The sequence below is a fragment of the Carcharodon carcharias genome, chromosome 1 (assembly GCF_017639515.1).
Source record: "Carcharodon carcharias isolate sCarCar2 chromosome 1, sCarCar2.pri, whole genome shotgun sequence".
Taxonomy (NCBI): Eukaryota; Metazoa; Chordata; class Chondrichthyes; order Lamniformes; family Lamnidae; genus Carcharodon; species Carcharodon carcharias.
Window position 1 is genome coordinate 226,355,857 of NC_054467.1, and position 20,618 is coordinate 226,376,474.

The following is a 20,618-nucleotide window of genomic DNA, read 5'->3' on the forward strand; positions in this document are numbered from 1 at the left end:
AGACCCAAGATTGGACGTCTTGGAGAAGGGAATTTATAAATTATCTGAGTGCATTGGGTCTAAGCACAAAATCTGAACAAGTCCAGATTAATACCATTTTACACTCATCTGGTGAACTTGCTGACGAAGTAATCCTAATTGATAAGACCTCAACCAGCTTCAAATGAAATATTAAATGCCTTTGATGAACATTTTAATCTTCAAGCTCTGCATGGTCGTCAGCTTAAGAGGAGGCACAGAAAGCCCCTAACAAAGCAACAAAAAGGCAAAAGACAGTCCCTGAACAAACCACACAAGGGCACTAGAGAGGGACGAAACTTTCTGGAAGTCCCTGGAATCTATCTCTTTAGGGAGCCCAAGTCGGAAGTCCCAAATGATTTCCTTTTCAAAGACACATACACCATCAGCTGGGAGTGAACGACAAAGAAAAAACCCTGCAGCAGGCGGAGCAAGAAAAAGCAAAAATAAAATCAGAAAATGTTTGTATCAAAGCTGAACGGGAAGATTTGAAAATGCACGAGATTCAAGCTGGATATATAACTTTGAAAATGCACGATACACTGCAGTCTTCAATGAACCAATTTGTTCAAGATCTGAACAAACAAATTTCAGAGACAACGCAAAGGTACCAAGGAGAAATAACGAGTCGGCAAATCAAAGCAGGAGTTGGGGAAACTCAATCAGATGTACAACCAGGGAAAACAGCAGGCAGAAAAGGCACTCAAAGAAATTTTGACCCTGAAAGACTCTTTGAAGAACCAATATTAGCCACAGAAAAACATGAGGAGCTTCAAAGGATGTTGAATATTACTTCAGAAAAAGCTGCATTCGAACTATCAGTGGCAATAAAACTAAGCACTGAAGGGCAGAGTGGGCTTGCAAGAGGTCAGCAAGAAAATAAACAGTTGAAGGAACAGGTGATTTACCTTCAAGATCAAATGAAAAAAGGAGTACGTAACCCTTCAGCAGCATGAAGAAATGAAAACTATGTTAAACAATAGAATGGAAGAACAACAGAGGAAACTCCAGGAGACATTGCTGAGTTACAAGAAAACTCAAGGTGAAGCAATTGAGCTTCACCAAGAAAAGGAAAACCTGTTGAAAGATCTTCACATATTGCAAGGGTCCCTGAGGACAAAGTTTGTTCCTCTGGAAATTTACGAAGGGAATTAATTTAAAGTCACTCTAAACAAACTGAAGAACTAGCTGAATGGAAAGGAGGAGGCATTGAAAAAAAAAGCCCTAGAACCTTTCAATCCGCGAACAAATAACAAAGCCATGAGTAGCACGATTACAGACCTGAAACAAGACCAAGATTTCACTGGAGACAGATCTGGCCAACTGTGAAACCAAAAAGAAAGGACAAGGACAAAGCTCTGCTGCTGACAGAGAAAGAAAAGACAGAAATTAAGATTGGAAAATGTAAATCCAACGCTGAAGCTCAAGGAACTAGAAGGAAAAGCATTGGATGCCTCAAACATGCTGAGAACCATTGAGTTATTGAAAAATGACATAGCTGAAATGAAAATCAAGAACTGAGGATGTCAAGAAAAAGTTGAACAGTTGCAAGGAAAAGCAGAAGTTCTCACAAAGCAGCATGAGTCTCAGATACTACCAGGAGAAGTAAAATTAAAGAATGTGAGCTTGCAGGATAGCATACATGAACTAGACTCTGCTAAAAAAAACTGGTCAGTGTAGAGAACCAACTTTCGTCTATGGAAGATGAGTTTGATGAAACGTTGCAACTTCACTGTGAAAAGAGCAATGAAATTCTCAAACTTCGATCCAATCCAAAGAAAATGAAAAATGAGATGCAGAGTATGGAAGAGCAAATCCAGACTTTAAAAACAGAAATGGAAAATTCTAAGGAACAGATTGACGATCTAATCAGTGAATTGGAAGAACATAAAGAGCAGTCAGTGACCATGGAAGAAAGACTCCGAAATAAATTGAATGCCCAAGTGAAGTTGTTAAGTGTGTATAAGGATTTTGCTGATCACTCAAACAACGACAACTGAACTCACCAGAGTAGTTGCTGAGTTGAATGAAAAGATTCACGAGCTTACAAAATGATTTCAAAATAAAAGAACAAACAAATGTTTGGCTGTAATTGTGAAACAAGTGAAAATGAAGGTACCATTTGTGAAATGTCAACGTCCAGCAAGAACATCGTAGACCTCATGGCAAAAGAAACTTCAAGTCCACTCTAGGAATGATAGGAGTGCGCATCCCCTTCGGAAGGAATAGGAAAAACCCACAATGTCCAAACACAGCAGACAGGTTGTTAATAAAGAGAAATGCAACTCAAAGGAGAGCAAAAAGCAAATCAAATGAAGACAACCAAGTACCAAAAACACAGGGTTCTACAATATCAATGTTAAAACAGCAGAGTCAACACAAAGCAACTGAAACAAAAACAGAATTACCTGGAAAAACTCAGCAGGTCTGGCAGCATCGGCGGAGAAGAAAAGAGTTGACATTTCGAGTTCCCCCACTCCACCTCTCTCTCTCTCTCTCTCTCCGCCCCCCATACACACACCTTAAACCAGCTTATATTTCAACTCTTTCTTGGACTCGAACTCAAGTTCTGTCGAAGGGTCATGAGGACTCGAAACGTCAACTCTTTTCTTCTCCGCCGATGCTGCCAGACCTGCTGAGTTTTTCCAGGTAATTCTGTTTTTGTTTTTGTTTTGGATTTCCAGCATCCGCAGTTTTTTTGTTTTTATCACAAAGCAACTGAGTCTACCATTCCTCCAAAACGTGACTGATCAAGATATGGAAAAATGGTCAAGCCTAAAGACCCATCTGAGTTTATAAAGTCAGAGACTTGTGTTGACAGAGGGAAAAGGAGTAGCAAGTAAAGTAAATATTGTATTGTAAATAGCTAAGTGATTCCACAACCAACAGATCAGATCTAAGCTCTGCAGTCCTGCCACATCCAGTCGTCAATAGTGCTGGACAATCAAACAACTTAGCATGCTCCATAGATATCCCCATCCTCAATGATGGGGGAGCCCAGCACATTCAGTATAAAAGGTAAGGCTGAAGCATTTGCAAGAATCTTCAGGCAGAAGTGTCAAGCAGATGATCTAATTTGGCCTCTTCCGGAGGTCCCCAGCATCACACATGTCAGTACTCAGCCAATTCGCTTCACTCCACATGATGCCAAGAAACGGCTGAAGGCACTGGATACTACAAAGGCTATGGGCCCTGACAACATTCCAGCAATAGTAGTGAAGACTTGTGCTCCAGAACTTGCCACAGCCCTAGCCAAGCTGTTCCAGTACAGCTACAACACTGGCATCTACCCAGCAATGTGGAAAATTGCCCAGGTATGTCCTGTACACAAAAAGCAGGACAAATCCAACTCCGCCAATTACCATCCCGTCAGTCTACTCTCCATTATCAGTAAACTGGTGGAAGGGGTCACCAACAGTGCTATCAAGCGGCACTTGCTTTGCAATAACCTGCTGATTGACGCCCAGTTTTGCTTCCGCCAAGGCCACTCTGCTCCTGACCTCATTACAGCCTTGGTTTAAACATGGACAAAACAACTGAACTCCCAAGGTAAGGTGAGAGTTACAGCCCTTGACATCAAGGCCACATTTGACTGAGTATAGCACCAAGGAGCCCAAGCAAAACTGGGGTCAATAGGAATCAGGGGAAAAAAATCCCTGCTGGTTGGAGTCATACCTAGCACAAAGGAAGATAGTTGTGATCGTTGGAGGTCAATCATCTTAGTTCCAGGACATCACTGCAGGAGTTCCTCAGGATAGTGTCCTAGGCCCGACCATCTTCAGCTGCTTCATCCACAACCTTCCTTCCATCAGAAGGTTAGAAGTTGGGATGTTCGCTGATGATTGCACAATGTTCAGCACCATTCGCGACTCCTCAGATACTGAAGCAGTCCATGTCCAAATGCAGCAAGACCTGGACAACATCCAGACTTCGGCTGACAAGTGCCAAATAACATTCACACCTCACAAGTGCCAGGCATCTCCAATAAGAGAGAATCTAACCATCGCCCCTTGATATTCAATGGCACTACCATCACTGAATCCCCCACTACCAACATCCTGGGGGTTACCACTGACCAGAAACTGCACTGGACTAGCCATATAAATACTGTGGCTACAAGAGCAGACCAGAGGCCAGGAATCATGCAGCAAGTAGCTCACTTCCTGACTCCCCAAAGCCTGTCCACCATCTACAAGGCACAAATCAGGAATGTGATGGAATGCTCTCCACTTGCCTGGGTGAGTGCAACTCCAACAACTCTCAAGAAGCTCGACACCATCCAGGACAAAGCTTGACTGGCACCCCATCTACAAACATTCACTCCCTCCACCACCAATGCACAGTGGCAGCTGTGTGTACCATCTACAAGATGCACTGCAGGAACCCACCAAGCCTACTTAGACAGTACCTTCCAAATCCATGACCACTACCATCTAGAAGGACAAGGGCAGCAGACAGATGGGAACACCACCACCTGGAAGTTCCCCTCCAAGCCACTCACCATCCTGACTTGTAAATGTATCGCCGTTGCTTCACTGTCACTGGGTGAAAACCCTGGAACTCCCTCCCTAACAGGACTATGGGCGTACCTACACCACATGGACTGCAGCTTTTCAAGAAGGCAGCTCACCACCACCTTCTCAAGGACAATTAGGGATGGGCAATAAATGCCTGCCTAGCCAGCAACGCCCACATCCCATGAATGAATTAAAAAATTATACTCCGCTGGAAGGAATTAACTTTTTTTTAAAAAAAGAAACAGGCTGTTGTACATGCCTTTAAGCAGTCACAGTATATTGTAATATAAAGGTGTTTGACAGAGTAAGGGTTAATGTGGGACTGGAGAATAGTACCACCCATGGTATAATGTATCGAGTCACATGATAGTAGACCTTGGGAGTAGAGTCTGGAAGGACCCATCATGGAGGCAGCACCCACACATGGCAGTACCTTGGATATGTACATAGTTATGGGTTAACAATAAATGTTTTATGTTTAAACATATGAATCTCAAGACTTCTTAATGAGAGACCAAATGAAAGCATTACAACATTACCTGCATCCCTTATCCCGCCAATCAGCCCCTTGAAATCCAAGCAACACTGTGCTGCTAGTGATTCGTCCTTTTTTACAGGTTGAGCTTTGAGAGTTTGGGCGTTTGAAGGGTCAATCTTAGCACATTAGTGTAATTGATGGGGAATTCCTAAAATCAGGACAGCGAGATCTACTAACATGCACAGCTTGAGATATATGGTCACATAGATCTAAATGTTGTAAGTGACCCTAAGGCTCCATGATACGCAAATGCAACAATGAAGACAAAATCTGAGACATCCCTGCATGAAATGAATTCAATAATACGAGGGTTGGAGAGAAGGTTTGTGGACTTAATATCAACTCAGCTCAGATACCACCAGGAACTCAAGCTTGGGGGTCATCTAATTATTACTTAACAATTCATCTTACCTTTTAATTCTATGGCTTTGGGTCTATACCGTAGATTCTCAATTTAAAAATATGTACAGAGGATAAAGAAGCAGACCTCAACAGTTTAGATGCTGTTTTAACAATCTCACAGCACACAAGAGTAAACTAATTCCACAAAAGCACAGACAAAGCCCTGATGGAGTAGATACTGCAGAATGAGTTATAGAGCCCCTTGATACCATGTGATGCTGCCACCTCCAAACACTTCTCACATTTCAGATAAAAGCAAAAAACTGCGGATGCTGGAAATCCAAAACAAAAATAAAAATACCTAGAAAAACTCAGCAGGTCTGACAGCATCTGCGGAGAGGAACACAGTTAACGTTTCGAGTTCGTATGACTCTTCAACAGAACTTTTCACATTTCACTGAGCTGACATAATTATTGGGGCAGCAATTGAACCACAGGAGACAGGAGCGAAAAAAATTAACACAGCGAGTTGTTACAATCTGGAATGCATTGTCTTAAAGTGTGGTGAAAGCAGATTCAATAACAATCATCAAAATGGGAACTGGATAAATACTTGAAGTGGAAAAGTTTGCTGGGCTATGAGCAAAAGAGCTGGGGTGTGGGACTAACTGGATAGTTCTTCCAAAGAACTGGATCAGACATAATGGGCTAAATTGCCTCCTTCTGAGCTGTTTCTGTCAATGAAAGAGAAAACATATTCCAGGGACATTATTGTAATTGGTATGTAATTCACACAATAGTAATGCTCCTTGATTTGTTTGGTGAGTTTACAGAGTAGGACAGCTATACAGACAAGGAAAGATACAATTTACCTACTGTGTTAAGATAACTGATCTGAGCCAGTATGTTGATTGGTCTCAACAGTGCTGGGTTAGGAAGCAGAAAAATTCAACCTTGATTACTATCTACAGGCCCTGCTTGAAGTGCTTCTTCTGTCAACAGATGAGGACAACGGCAGGGGAGATTACAATGCCATTGCAGTTGAATAGCCAATTATGGACAATGAAAAATAACCTCTTGAGTGAGGTATACTAGGGTGCCTGGCATCCATCCAACCGTACCACAGCAAGAAGTCAGTGCCTTCGTAAGCAGAGGGAAAAACACTTGTGGCCTGGGGAAAATAAGGACAAAGGCTTTCTGGAAGTATTCATTTAAGTAGCACCCAAGTGTAGGGAAGAGAAAGAAATTGCCAGGCTTCTCATTCCCAATTAATAGTCACCAATGAGGACAGAGTCAGGCTCAACAACAATGCCATGTATAATTGAGTAGTTAGACATATACTGTCTAAACTAATGAACAATGACCATGTAGGCCAGAAGGTGGAAGGCCAGTGGCCAAGGAACCATACTGCAGCATAGCTTTTATTTCTTCATGGGATGTGGGCTTCGCTAGCTGGGCCAGCGTTTACTGCCCATCCCTAGTTGCCCTTGAGAGTGCTAATGCCTTCAGGAAAAAGGATGGATGGAGAATCACAATATTTTGTGCAAGCAGAGCACATGACAAGCTGTAGGATATGATTAACAATTGTAACATTAGCTATAATTCTGGGGTCTGTATATCCCAACCACACAACTCATCTTGATTTTTTCTTCTCGCACTTGTAATTCATCAAAGAGCTCAATGACACAAATATGGCTTGCAGAACGGGGACAGAGCAGATTGCACTTTACTGACAGTCCTCATTGTAATACCGATGCAGTCCACTTTCCTAATCCTCTTCAAGCAAAGGCCGTGAGGCATCCTTACTGTTTGTCTTTAACACCTACCAAATGATTGATTACCTGGTTTGAGAGGTATCTTTCAGATCCAAAGCGAGGCTGCTATCCACCAGGTTTTTCAGGCAGCTGGATCCATTGCTGGAGAGGCTTGTGGAGGACAAGCCCACACTCTCCATAATGAAATCCTGCATGTAATCAGCTGATGAATAGAGAAAAGTAAACAGGAACTTAAGTAATCAAATACAATAACCCTATTTTCACATCAAATCACAATCAGTATAAGCCTTGAACCTGGGATGCTGGCAATCCAAGTTTTCACCCAGGTGCAAGACTCAAGGTTTGAAGCCATAAGAAACAGAACAGCATCAATCAAGAGAGTATGCCAGGATGCCAAAAAAGGCAAGGGGATATTCTTAAAAGTTGAAGTATCGACCTTTCATCGGGACTAACAGAAGACACAGTTCTGAAGCAAAATGAACCAAAATAATGAAGCCAGTACTACTGTCTATTATCAGAACTTCACAGCTCTCCCACCCCATCCCTTATTACCAACATCATGGTTAAAGTACAATCTCTAACTAGCTTGCCCTAGGAGGGCACACAGGCTCCGGCCACCAACGGTGGACTAGTCAAAATTAGGTATGCTCAAGAGGCCAGAATTAGAGGGGCGCAATTATCTCGGAAGGTAGTGGGGCTGGGGGAGATTAATGAGATAGGGAGGGATGAGGCCATGGAGGGATTTGAAAACAAGGTTTAGAATTTCTAAATCAAGGCATTGCTTGAGCAGGAGTCAGTGTACATCAGCGAGCAGAAGAGTGATGGGGGAACAGGATTTGATGCAAGTTGGGATAAGTGCAGCAGAATTTTAGATGGCCTCAAGCTTACACAGGATAGAATGTGGGAGTGTATTAGAATAGTCAAGTCTAGAGAATAGTCAACTAAAGCAATAAATGAGGGGTGCAGAGGCAGGGAATATTTACAGAGGTGTAAGTAGGCAGTCTTAATGACAGCATGAATTTATGGTTAAAAGCTCATCTCAGAGTCATAACATGATTATGAGCCTGGTTCAGCCTCAGACATTTGTCAGAAAGAGAGGTGGAGTTGGTGGTGAGGTGGCTGAGTGGGGACCGAAGACAATGGCTTCGGTTTTCATAATACTTAATTGGAGAAAACTTCTGCTCATCCAGTGCTGGATTTCACACAAGCAGTCTGACAACTTTGGCAATAGAGGGATCGAAAGGAGTGGTGGTGAAGTAAAGCTGGGTGTCATCAATGTAAATGTGGAAACAGACATGTTTTCGCAGGAGTATGTGGATGAGAAATAGGAGAAGGATAAGAATAAATCCTTGGGGGATACCAGAGGTAACTGTACAGGAGTGAAAAGAGAAGTCATCGATGGCAATTCACCAGCTACAATTAGATAAGAATCTAGTTCCAAGAGTTACCGACTGAAAATCATGTTCCACAATAAATCTAGAACTAAGGAAGAATAGCTTGGTCTGATACTATTTAAGATGGGGAGAAAAAAAATGTTGCAACTGCATCCAGCAACTTCCTCGACAGTAAAGCTTAGAAAGGTATCTCTACACACATAACAGCGGCACAAAATTCTGCTGTACAACATAACAATGTGGTAACACTGCTAACTAACTTGATCCCCAACCGGGTTCTGTATTCAGTTTAGTCCAGTTGAATAATATTCTGCAGCCAACTCACCATCAGATTTGTACTCCACTGTTTTTTGCTTCACATCCTCAATCAGTTGCATGGTGTCACGGTCTCGAGTTTCATTCCGCTCCATCAGGCGATACAGAACATCCATGGACCATGGGTTCACTTCATAGAAAGGGATCTGCTGGTCCCCAAAAATCTTTGATAGCCACATGGAAACCTGGTATTAAAATAGAGGAAAACACGAAAATTTACTTCGATCACAATATCCATGCACACAGGTCCCAAACTTCCGCACTGAACACCTGCAGCAATTTTCACACTGCATTTCTTCAGTGTATGAAATTCTTTCCAAATGACATTAGCAACTGGAACTCTGTCCCTTGACCGAAACAGGGTTATTGTAGAAGATGGGGGCTTGTTCCTCAGAATCCAAATAGTCCTGTCCTCTCAGAGTACAAATTCTCTCTGCAACAACCAAAATGAATTTTGCTGGAATTACATTTCTGAACACAGCAAAATGATGAACAAGAAAAGGCTTGCAGGTGCATCAGCCGGACCAGTATTATCATAATGCAAGTTATGCACATGATGATCTTCAGCCACCCCCTGACCCCGCTAGCCATTCACGTAGTTTAGTCTTTCCCGGGAAACTGCTATTCTTGTTCTGCCATTTAATATTAAACAAATGGTCAATGACTATCTGCAGAGGAGCATGGACTAGCTTTGCATCTACATTTCCCAACAGATATGTGAATCAGGAAGAGATTTCCGCTGGTCACAATCTGTTTGCAACATCACAAAAAGGGAGCAGATTTCCTGACTGCTATTCCTAATGAAATCGCAGCCATGGCGCTCTTAATCTCCATTTCTCCAGCAATATGATAGTTTAATTGCTACATCTTGATCTCCTCCATATCTTTTTAAATGGGCAATAAGAATCGTGTTTCTTATATTTTTAACAGCAGCTTGATGGTTTCACCTTAAGCTTTTCTTCACCTATTGACATTTCTGACCTCACCAGCTCAAATTTAACTCAAATTTTCTGTAATCCTAAAGCTACATGCTATTATTGTCAGTGCTCCTCTGAACTATTGTTTATTCCTTGTCAGTCTAAAACAAAAGCAAAATGCTGCAAATGCAAAAACATTTATCTAGTAGTAAAATTCCCAAGGTGCTTCACAGCAATAATTAGCAAACACAATTTGACACTGAGCCACATAAGGAGATATTAGGGCAGATCACCAAAAGCTTGATAAAGGAGGTAAGTTATAGACAGTGTTTTAAGGGAGGAGAGGGAGGAAGTGTCAGAAGATTTAGGGTCCAGATTGCTGAAGGCACAACCACTTCTGGTGGAGCGCTCAAAATCTGGTGGAGAGATGCACAAGAGGCCAGAATCGGTGAAGTGCAAAGAGCTTGGAGGATTGAGGCCATGGAGGGATTTCTAAACAAGGATGAGAAGTTTAAAATCAAAGCTTAGTTGGACCTCCCAGGATCTCAAAACTGTGAAATTTGTGACCTTCCTCAGTCGTCTTTTATAATTGCAATCTTCAGGTTTTATAAACTTGAGACTGCAGTCACCTCTTTCTTAAAAGATACCCTATCTTCTCTTTTACCTTTTTCAACCATAGTGTCTTCCATAATGGTCCTTGGTTTTTAACATTATTATAACAAATACAATAAATTAATTTTTAAATTATGGAATGAGAAGATGCCCATTCAGGTCAACAATCTTAGTAATTTGAACAGGTAGTGTACAATATGCCCAGTCATGGACAACCCCAATTTATTGAACAATGCCCCAGCATAGATCAATGGGAGGGAATTAGAGGAGAAAATGGAAGAAGGGGATGGTAATTGGTGTTTATTTTGGCGGAAACCCTATCATTTCAAAAGCCAAAGCATCACAATAACAATTCAATAATTAGGATAGAAATTAGACACAATAAACTTTCTCAAAGCTTTAAAAATCTAAAAAGAAAGAAAAACGTATTTGCAGTCTACACACATGCCATTCTGACAAGCAAACCCCGCCCCAAAAAACTAACAATTGAAAAAAGGCCTGCAAAAAGGTCTCTGCTTCAAGGCAATTCATTAAGTCAAATCGTTTATTATATTGTCCTCATGGTATTCATTAATGGTTTGGGATCACATCCCACAATTTAGTTTGTTTTTCTCTTTCAATATGACATGAAAAGTAATGAGACTTGAGCTTGCTGGGACTTCCAAGAGCAGGTGTACCCAATATTTCATCAGTTCCCAGAGGAGAAAAATGAAGTGCACAAACAATACCAGCAACAAGAAAAATAAACCTGAAACAAAAACAAAAATACCTGGAAAAACTCAGCAGGTCAGACAGCATCTGCGGAGAGGAACACAATTCAATAAAATAAACCTGACATTTGTTTTTGTAGCGGCGCAATTAGAAATGTATCAAAGGCAGTGTTGTGCATTGAAGACGAACAACAGAGCATTCACAAAAAGGAACAAATCAGAAATTACACTCAAGGCTGACCTTTACAATTCCACTGGAGACAACATCAAATGGGACAGTGGATAACTTGCCTCAATCTTCTTTCTAGAAGGCTTAGGTTCAGTGAATTTCTCTCCTAGCTGTACAAAGATCTTGAATCTATAGCACACTTTGTAGGTAAAGTCTGAGCTTTGGTCACCCTCGGCAGTGGGCAAATTACAGGGAAAAATTCTGTTAGACAAAATAAGTTGTCATTTATAAAGGAATGAATTATTCAGGGACAGTCAGCAGGTATTTGTTAAGGGAAGGTCACATCCAACTAACTTGACTGAATTTTTTGAGGTAACAAGGAGAGCAGCGAGTTTGATTTAGTCTACATGGACTTTAACAAGACTTTTGACAAGGTCCCACATGACAGACTAGTCAGAAAATTGAAAGCTCATGAGATCCAAGGGAGAAGTGGCAAGTCGGATGCAAAATTGGCTCAGTGGCAGGAAACAAAGGGTTATGGTCAAAGGGTGATTTTGTGACTGGACGGCTGTTTCCGGTGGATTTCCTCAGGGCTCAGTGCCACTTTTTGTGATATATATTAATGACTTAGACTTAAACGTAGAGGGCATGATTAAGATATTTGCAGATGACACAAATATTGGCCATGCGGTTGAAAGGGAGAATACTGTAGCAAAATATCAATGGATTAGTCAGGTGTTCAGCAAAGTGGTGAATGGAAGTGTGGAGGTAATGCGTTTACTTTATTCTTTCATGGGATGTGGGCATCGCTGGCAAGGTCAGCATTTGTTGCCCATCCCTAATTGCCCTTGAACTGAGTGGCTTGCCACACCACTGCAGAGGGCAGCTAAGAGTCAACTACATTGCTGTGGGGTCTGGAGTCACATGTAGCCCAGACCAGGTAAAGATGGCAGAATTCCTTCTCTAAAGGGCATTAGTGAACCAGATGGGTTTTTACAACAATCAACAATGGTTTAATGTTTATTATTACTGAGAATAATTCCAGATTTATTAATTGAATTTTTAAATTCCACCAGCTGCCATGGTGGAATTTGAACCCATCTCCCCACAGCATTAATCTGGGCCTCTAAATTACATGAGTTTGGGGAGGACAAATAAGGCAAGGGAGTAGACAATAAATGGTGGGATACTGAGATATGTAGAAGAACAGACGGACCTTGGAACACATGCCCAGAGATCCCTGAAGGGAGCAGGACAGGTAAATGAGCCGATTAGGGAGGTGTACATTAATCTGTCTTTTATTAGCTGGGGGTTAGAATATAAGAGCAGGGAGGTTACTCTTGAACTGTATAAAACACTAGTTAGACCACGTACAATAGATAGAGTACCGTGTATAATCTAGTCACTGCATTACAGAAAGGATGTAATCATATTAGTGGCGGTAGAGAGAAAATTACAAGTATGTTGCCAGGAATGGGAGAATTTTAGCTGTAAGGAAGGACTGAATATAGGCTAGGGTTGTTTTCTTTCAACAGAGCTGAGAGAAAATTTAATCAAGATGTATAAAATTATGAGGGGCCGAGACAAAGCGGATAGGAAAGACCTATTTCCATTTGCATAAAGGTCAATAAATAGGTGTAAAAATATATGTTGGCAATTTGCAGAACTTCTACCATATTGTTTCCAACCTGTCAAATCAGTTTAATTAGTCTTTCATCGCATCCCATAAAATGGCTACCAGCTTCACTTAATTTAAAAGTAACCAAAAACTTAACAGGACAGCCACATAAATACTGCGCAACAAAAAGTCAAAGGCTGAGTATTCCATGATCTCATACGAACATATGAATCAAGAGCAGGAATAGACCAATCAGCTCCTCAAGCCTGCTCCACCATTTAATAAGATCATTGCGGATCTGATTGTGGTCTCAACTCCACATTCCCGCCTACTCCAGAAAACTTTGACTCCCTTGTTAGTCAAGAATCCCAACATGAAAAATGAATGGAAAAACTCAGCAGGTCTGACAGCATCTGCGGAGAGGAATACAGTTAACGTTTCAAGTCTGAATGACTTCATCAGAACTAAGGAAAAATAGAAAAGAGGTGAAATATAAGCTGGTGGGTCAGGTAGAGCCCGGTAGAGGGCCAGTGATAGGTGGTTTCCTGTTTTTCCTTAGTTCTGATGAAGAGTCATTCAGACTCGAAATGTTAACTGTATTCCTCTCCACAGATGCTGTCAGACCTGCTGAGTTTTTCCAAGTATTTTTGTTTTTGTTTTGGATTTCCAGCAATGAATGAACTGCTTATCTTGATGGTTGGCTCACTCCATTGTGTTTGGCACTTAGGCAGCAGGGGTCCATGCAAAGATTTGGTTTGGTACATCTTTATACTGTATTATAAAACAGTAATGCTAAATACTATAGAATTAATCTAATGTCAAATGAGCATTTCCCAATTTTTCCCCTTAAGTAATCAGATCTGCTAAAAGACAAGGAAATGAAAGCAAGCTCATCAAGATCTATCGATTATGGATTCAATTTATGTTGAAATTTTGTTAAACTTTAGGTCTTTTTTGTTCAGCACCTGGGAAGCGCAATTGCCAATTTCCAGTATGTTGAATAGACAGACATTTTGGCCTCAATATTTACTGGAGTGGGATTTCCAAGTTGGGACAGAGGAGTTCTGAACACTGTGGAGATTTGACTGCACAGCTTGCAAGCATTTTTTTAAAAGGTTGAGTTTGCTGATGTTGCAACTGTAGAGGATGCACAAGTGATGGCTTCAAACAGTGCAGATATGTGTAAGTGGAAGCGATATTGACTCAAATCTACATGATCAAGCTGTGTACAACAAAGTGCCTCATTTCAAGTTATTAAAGCTGGAGATGTAAATGGTTAGTGGCGTTTGAAACCCTTTCATTCTTACACTCCAAAGCCATTTCACCATCTACAAGTCAGAAGTGTGATGTAATACTCTGCATTTGGGGGAGTACAACTCTAACAACACTCTTGACACTTGACTTGCTTGACACCAACCAGGATAAAGCAGCCCACCCAATGAGCACCCCACACTCCATCTTAAACATTCACGCCCCCCACTGACAGTGTCTGCAACGTGTACCATTTACAAAGACGCACTACAATTCGCCAAGGTACCTTCAACAGCACCTTCCAAACATGTGAACCCTACAAGCTAGAAGGACAAGGGCAGCAGATGCATGGGAACACCACCATCCGCAAGTTCACCTCCAAACCACACGGCATCCTGACTTAGAAATATATTGCTATTCCTTCACTATCACCAGGTCAAAATCCACTGGAACTCCCTCCCTACACCAGACAAACTACAGCAATTCAAGAGAGCAGCTCACCATCACCTTCAGGGCAACTGGGGAATAAAATAAAATGTCGACCTTGTCAGTGATACCAGCATCCCAATAATGGACAAAAATTCCTTTAAGGTAATTCAGTGTACTTTGAGTACTTTGGAACGTTTCAGGGATACAAGATGCCACCATGGTAAAATTCTTTATTTCCGCTTTGTGTATGGGATTAAAGTACACAATTTGCAGCACACCCATTCAAAGTGTGACAAGGTGTACAGAATCAAAACAGCAAAAGACAAATGTAGGTTTAAAAGAAAACAAAATCATGAATGCTGCCATTGGGATTCCAGTATCTTTCGGGGGGACCTAATAGTGACACCAGCAATTTAGCAAATATTTCTCCATAACCCAACAGTAATATTTGCAGCTCTCGCTTCAGGAAAAAAAAAAATCCAAAACGCTTATAGTTGCAAAATAAATGTTTTTGATTCGTGCCGGTTGTAAAATGCCCTTGAAGAACACATAGCCGAGCCCTCCCGCCCGCAGCGAAAACTGACATGGGGTGGGACAGTCGAATGTGACTGACAATCGCATCGTCCAATTAAATCGCGCGTAAACCGTGTATTTCTCACATTCCACCAATCAGGTGGAGGTAAATAGGTGAGACATGCGTTACCATGGTATTTGCGCAAAGGAAAATCAGCCGAAAGGCCCCATAGTTTTTTTTAATTAAATTCTAACTTTAAATGTTTAAAAAAAGTGTCACGTTCAGCGTTTGATGGAAAAATACTGTACCTTATCGGTTTTGGAATCCATTTTTAGTCTTTTAAAAATATGTACGTCTGTTTAACGGTCGGAAGTGCTCGTAGCTTTTCGCGCCATCCCTTTGGGCCCGGTTACCCAGATTCCTTTGCTCTGGCCGCGCCTCCGATTCATGACGTCATTTAGAAGCACAAGGTGACCTTCTTTGACCAACAAAAGTTGAGTTTCAGCCTGAGGTCAGCAACTCATGTCCCAAACATGAACATTTTCCCATGCCTTTGCTGTTGTCATTTCCCCCCCCCCGCTGGAGCCACATTTTATAAAGCAAAATACAGCGGATGCAGGAAATCTGAAATAAAAACAAAATGATGGAAATACCAAGAACTGGGAAAAGTTAGAGATGTAATTTTCTTTTATTTTTTCATGGGATTGTTGCCCACCCCTAATCGCCCTTTGAGTGCAGTCAAGAGTCAACCACATTGCTGTGGGTCTGGAGGGAGTGACATGTAGGCCAGACCAGGCAAGGAAGGATGATTTCCTTCCCTAAAAAGGACATTGTAGAGTCTTAGAGTTTTACAACATGGAAAGAGGCCCTTTGGCCCATCATGTCCACACCGGTCATCGAGCCCCTACCTATTCTAATCCCATTTTCCAGGACTTGGCCCATAGACTTGTATGCTATGGCATTTCAAGTGTTCATCTAAATACTGCATAAATGTTGTGAGGGTCCCTGCCTCTAACACCCTTGCAAGCAGTGAGTTCCAGATACCACTGTGCCACCCCACACCCGCCCCCCCCGTATGAAAAAATGTTTCCTCAAATACCCTCTAAACCTCCTGCCCTTAACCTAAAATCTATGCCCCTTGATTATTGACCCCTCCACTAAGGAGGAAAGTTTCTTCCTATCTACCCTATCTATGCTGCTCATAATTTTGTACAACTCTATCAGGTCTCCCCTCAGCCTTCTCTGCTCTAAGGAAAACAGCCCCAGCCTATCTAGTCTCTCCATAGCTGAAATGCTCCAGCCCAGGCAACATCCTGGTGAATCTCCTCTGCACCCTCTCTAGTGCAATCACACTCTTCCTATAGTGTAGGAACCAGAACTGCACAAAGTACTCCAGATGTGGCCTAACTAGCATTTTATACAACTCCATCATAACTTCCCTGTTCTTGTATTCAATGCCTCGACTAATAAAGGCAAGTATCCCATATGCCTTCTTAACCACCTTGTCTACCCGTCCTGCTGCCTTCAAGGATCTATGGACATGCACACCAAGGGCCCGCTGATCCTCTGTACTTCATAGGATCCTGCCATTCATCGTGTACTCCCTTGCCTTGTTAGTCCTCCCAAAATGCATCATGTCACACTTTTCAGGGTTAAATTCCATTTGCCACTGTTCGGCCCATCTGACCAGCCCATCTTTATTGTCCTGTAGTCTAAGGCTTTCCTCCTCGCTATTTACAACGCCACCAATTTTCGTGTCATTTGCGAACTTACTGATCATACCTCCTACATTCATGTCCAGATCATTAATTAGCACTACAAAGAGCAAGAGACCCAGCACCGAATCCTGCGGTACGTCACTGGACACAGGCTTCCAGTCACAAAAACAACCTTTGACCATCACCATCTGCCTCCTGCCACTAAGCCAATTTTGGATCCAATTTTCCAAATTGCCCTGGGTCCCATGGGGTCTTAACTTCTTGACCAGTCTCCCATGCAAGACCTTGTCAAAAGCCTTACTGAAGTCCATGCAGACTACATCACCTGCACTACCCTCATCTACACACCTAATCACCCCCTCGAAAAATTCAATCAAATTTGTTAGACATGACCTCTCCCTGACAAAGCCATGCTGACTATCCTTGATTAATCCTTGCCTCTCCAAGTGGAGATTAATTCTGTCCCTCAGAATATTTTCCAAAAGCTTCCTACCACTGATGTTGGACTCATTGGCTTGTAATTCCCTACCACCCTTCTTGAATAATGGTACCACATCAGCTATCCTGGAGTCCTCTCACGCTACAACTGTGGCCAGAGAGGATTTGAAAATTAATGTCAGGGCCCTTGCAATCTCCTCCCTTGCCTCCCACAGCAGCCTAGGATACAATCTCACCTGGGCCTGGGGATTTATCCACTTCTAAGCCTGCTAAAATCGCAAATACCTCCTTTCTCTCAATGCTAATTTGTTCAAGTATATCACAGTCCCCCTCCCTGATTTCTATACCTTCTCTATAGTGAACACAGATGCAAAGTACTCATTTAAAACCTCACTTACATGTTCCAGCTCCTCACACAGATTGTCACTTTGGTCCTTAATGGGTCCTACTCTTTCTGTTTATCCTCTTGCCCCTAATATACTTATAAAGTGCCTTTGGATTTTCCTTTATTTTACCTGCCGGTGTATTTTCATGCCGCCTCTTCGTTCTCCTAACTTCATTTTCAATTAACCCCCCTGCACTTTCTACACTCCTCTAGAGCTTCCGCTGTTTTGAGCCCTTGGTGTATACCATAACCTTCCCTTTTTTTCCTTAACCAATCCTGTAAATTCCTCAACATCCAGGATTCTCTGGACTTGTTGGTCCCACCCTTCATCTTTACGGGAACAAGTTGGCCCTGCTCTCTCACTATTTATTTTTTGAACGACTCCCACTGGTCTGATGTAGGTTTTCCTACAAGCAGCTGCTCCCAGTCCACTTTGGCCAGATCCTGTCTTATCATATTAAAATTGGCCTTACCCCAATTCTCTGAATATGCAGAAGTTGTGGAGGAGATCCATAGGTACGTTAAGACACTACATTTTCTGAAACGTAAATGACTTAAGGACACGTCATAGTTGGTTTGTGGCAGAACAGACAAGATAATACACTGAAGACACTGAACGTCTGTTCTCTGAACTGATGTAATTACATTTTCTTTATTTGGCAGCGCTGCTAGTAAAGTAATTGGAAAATAATTTGTTGTTGTTTCAAAAACCCCTGGAGACAGAACAAAAGGCCTTTGGTATAAATGCAACTTCACTGCCCAGTATAAATTATGGAAAACAACCTGCTCAAAGACACCTTGCAGTGTGGTGACAGGTACAGTTCGCCCAGGTGAAGCACCACTGAGCTGAAAGTGCTTCGTCCACGGCACTTTCTGCGCTACTCATTTTGTAAACTGAATTCGGGATTATCACTCCAGGAGGACAAAATGGAGTCTTTAGAGGCACATCCGTATATCATGACCACCACAATAGGCCGCTGTCACACTTCGTTAGAGAGGCCCCTATGCCATGTGAACTCTTGCTCAATAAAAGTACACTCCGCGCTCCGTGTGTGTGCACAGGCTGCAAATGATGGGGGGAAAGCCCGGCGGGCTAGCTCCAGGACACGCTCCCACCTCCCAGGGGGTCCTGCAGGAGTCCGACTGACGGCGGGGACAAGCCTAGCCACAGCGGGTTACCCACTGAAGCCCCTTAATAACGGGCATTCTCCCGACTCCGAGCAGATCTTCGACCGGGAGGATCCGTGGGCGGCCAGGCAGGGCGAGCGGGCATCGTTGTTAGAGAGGCTCCAGTCTATTTGGAAACTTCCAGTGCCCATTACTGTGGGAGACTCCCCCAACCACCCCAAACACCGCCCCCCCCCCAAATCCATCCATTTCCCCCCCCCCAATCCATCCATCCCCCCATCCCTGCACCGCCCACCAGCCAGCCAATTCCCCCATCATCTCCAAAGGCTCCAACCCTTCTTAGTTACTGGAGACCGGGATTGGGGGCACCCGTCAGCAGTTGTGACTGTGAGGCTGCTGATCTTTCAGTGCTGGAAAGCCACCTTCCTGCTGACAACGCCCCCGTACCCGCGGACTCAGGAACCTGCCCGTAGCCCCTAACTGGAGAGAGCTCAATTGGCCTCGTGTCTTGCTGCTGGGCATTTATGGGTTCCTGACCTGCATGGTGGGATCAGGACCCCAGAATGAAAGTCCAGCCCGATATATCAAAATTCAAGCTGGGGCAATACGGACTCAATGGGCTGAATGCCATCTTGCACTATAACCATTCTATGATTCAAATGGTAGCCTTAAGTGATGCACCTATTGATGAAATGAGACTGTACACTTTGCGTCTATATCATGAATGTCAACAAAAAGAATCTGATTGTACATCACTAACTTAATCTAAACATTGTGGAAGAACACCACCTCAGCCTTTTGTAACTTTTCCTTGACCGAATTGTCACTCAGCCCACCTACCAATTCCGCAGAACCTAGATGTGTATTCAAACACAGCAAGACCATTTCCTTCTCTTCCAGCCAGGCTCTTCTGTAGGTCCAAGGAGGCAAAGCATCGTTTTCCACCATTTTCACATGGCACATACGTACACAAAGCACTTCTGCTTTTCCCCTGAACGCGCACACTACCACTACATTAGCTTTTTCCCAGCTCTCTCCCCTTCAGCTGGACCCTCTTCCTGGTCATTGAAGGAACCATTTCACAGGCAAAGAAGTGCCAATTTTGAAGGGGAGACCATTCAGATTTCAGTCAGTCCCAAAGCAGTCAATTCCCATATTCCTGAACAAATAGGGGGCTGGAAAAACTGAATGTCTATGTGAAAAGCAATTGGTTAGTTGCAGTCAACCCATCTTTGATTATAATTATTCCAGGTCTACGTTTGGTTAGATCCAACATGCAGAATATTCATAAAATCTCTGAACTCTGTTAAACATTGTAATTCTTAAGTTATACAGCACAGAAACAGGCCCTTCGGCCCATTGTCTCTATTCTAATCCCATTTTCCAGCACTTGGCACATAGCCCTATACGCTATGGTGTTTCCAGTGTTCATCTAAATATTTAAAATGTTGTGAGGGTCCCTGCCTCTGCCGCCCCCTCAGGCTGTATGTTCCAGATTCCAACCACCCTCTGGGTAAAAAAAAACGTTCCCTCTAAACCTCCTGCCCCTTACCTTAAATCTATGTCCCTGGTTATTGACAGCTCCACAAAGGGGAGAAGTTTCTTAACTACCCTATCCCTCACAATTTTGTATACCTCTATCAGGTCTTCCCTCAGCCTTCTCTGCTCTAAGGAAAACAACCCTAGCCTATCCAGTCTCTCTTTGTAGCTGAAACGCTCCAGCCCAGACAACATCCCGGTGAATCTCCTCTGCACCGTCTCCAGTGCAATCACATCCTTCCTACAGTGTGGCAACCAGAACTGCACATAGTACTCCAGCTGTGGCCCTGG

General features: G+C 42.8%; 1 protein-coding gene across 2 annotated transcripts in view; it reads right to left on the reverse strand.

Annotated features, from left to right (window-relative positions):
- haus1 (HAUS augmin-like complex, subunit 1) overlaps positions 1–15,581 on the reverse strand; it is a 52,733-nt gene extending 37,152 nt beyond the window's left edge. The window contains exons 1-3 of one of the 2 annotated variants that reach the window (XM_041191494.1): positions 15,428–15,581; positions 8,910–9,084; positions 7,257–7,392 (exon numbers count right to left, since the gene is read on the reverse strand). In XM_041191494.1, coding sequence (XP_041047428.1) covers positions 7,257–7,392; positions 8,910–9,084; positions 15,428–15,448 — 332 coding nt within the window. In that variant the 5' untranslated portion in view covers positions 15,449–15,581. Of the gene's footprint in view, positions 1–7,256; positions 7,393–8,909; positions 9,085–11,197; positions 11,217–15,427 lie in introns of those variants that run through there. The other variant, XM_041191501.1, reaches the window with a different exon arrangement.
- Between the last annotated feature and the right edge of the window lie 5,037 nt (positions 15,582–20,618).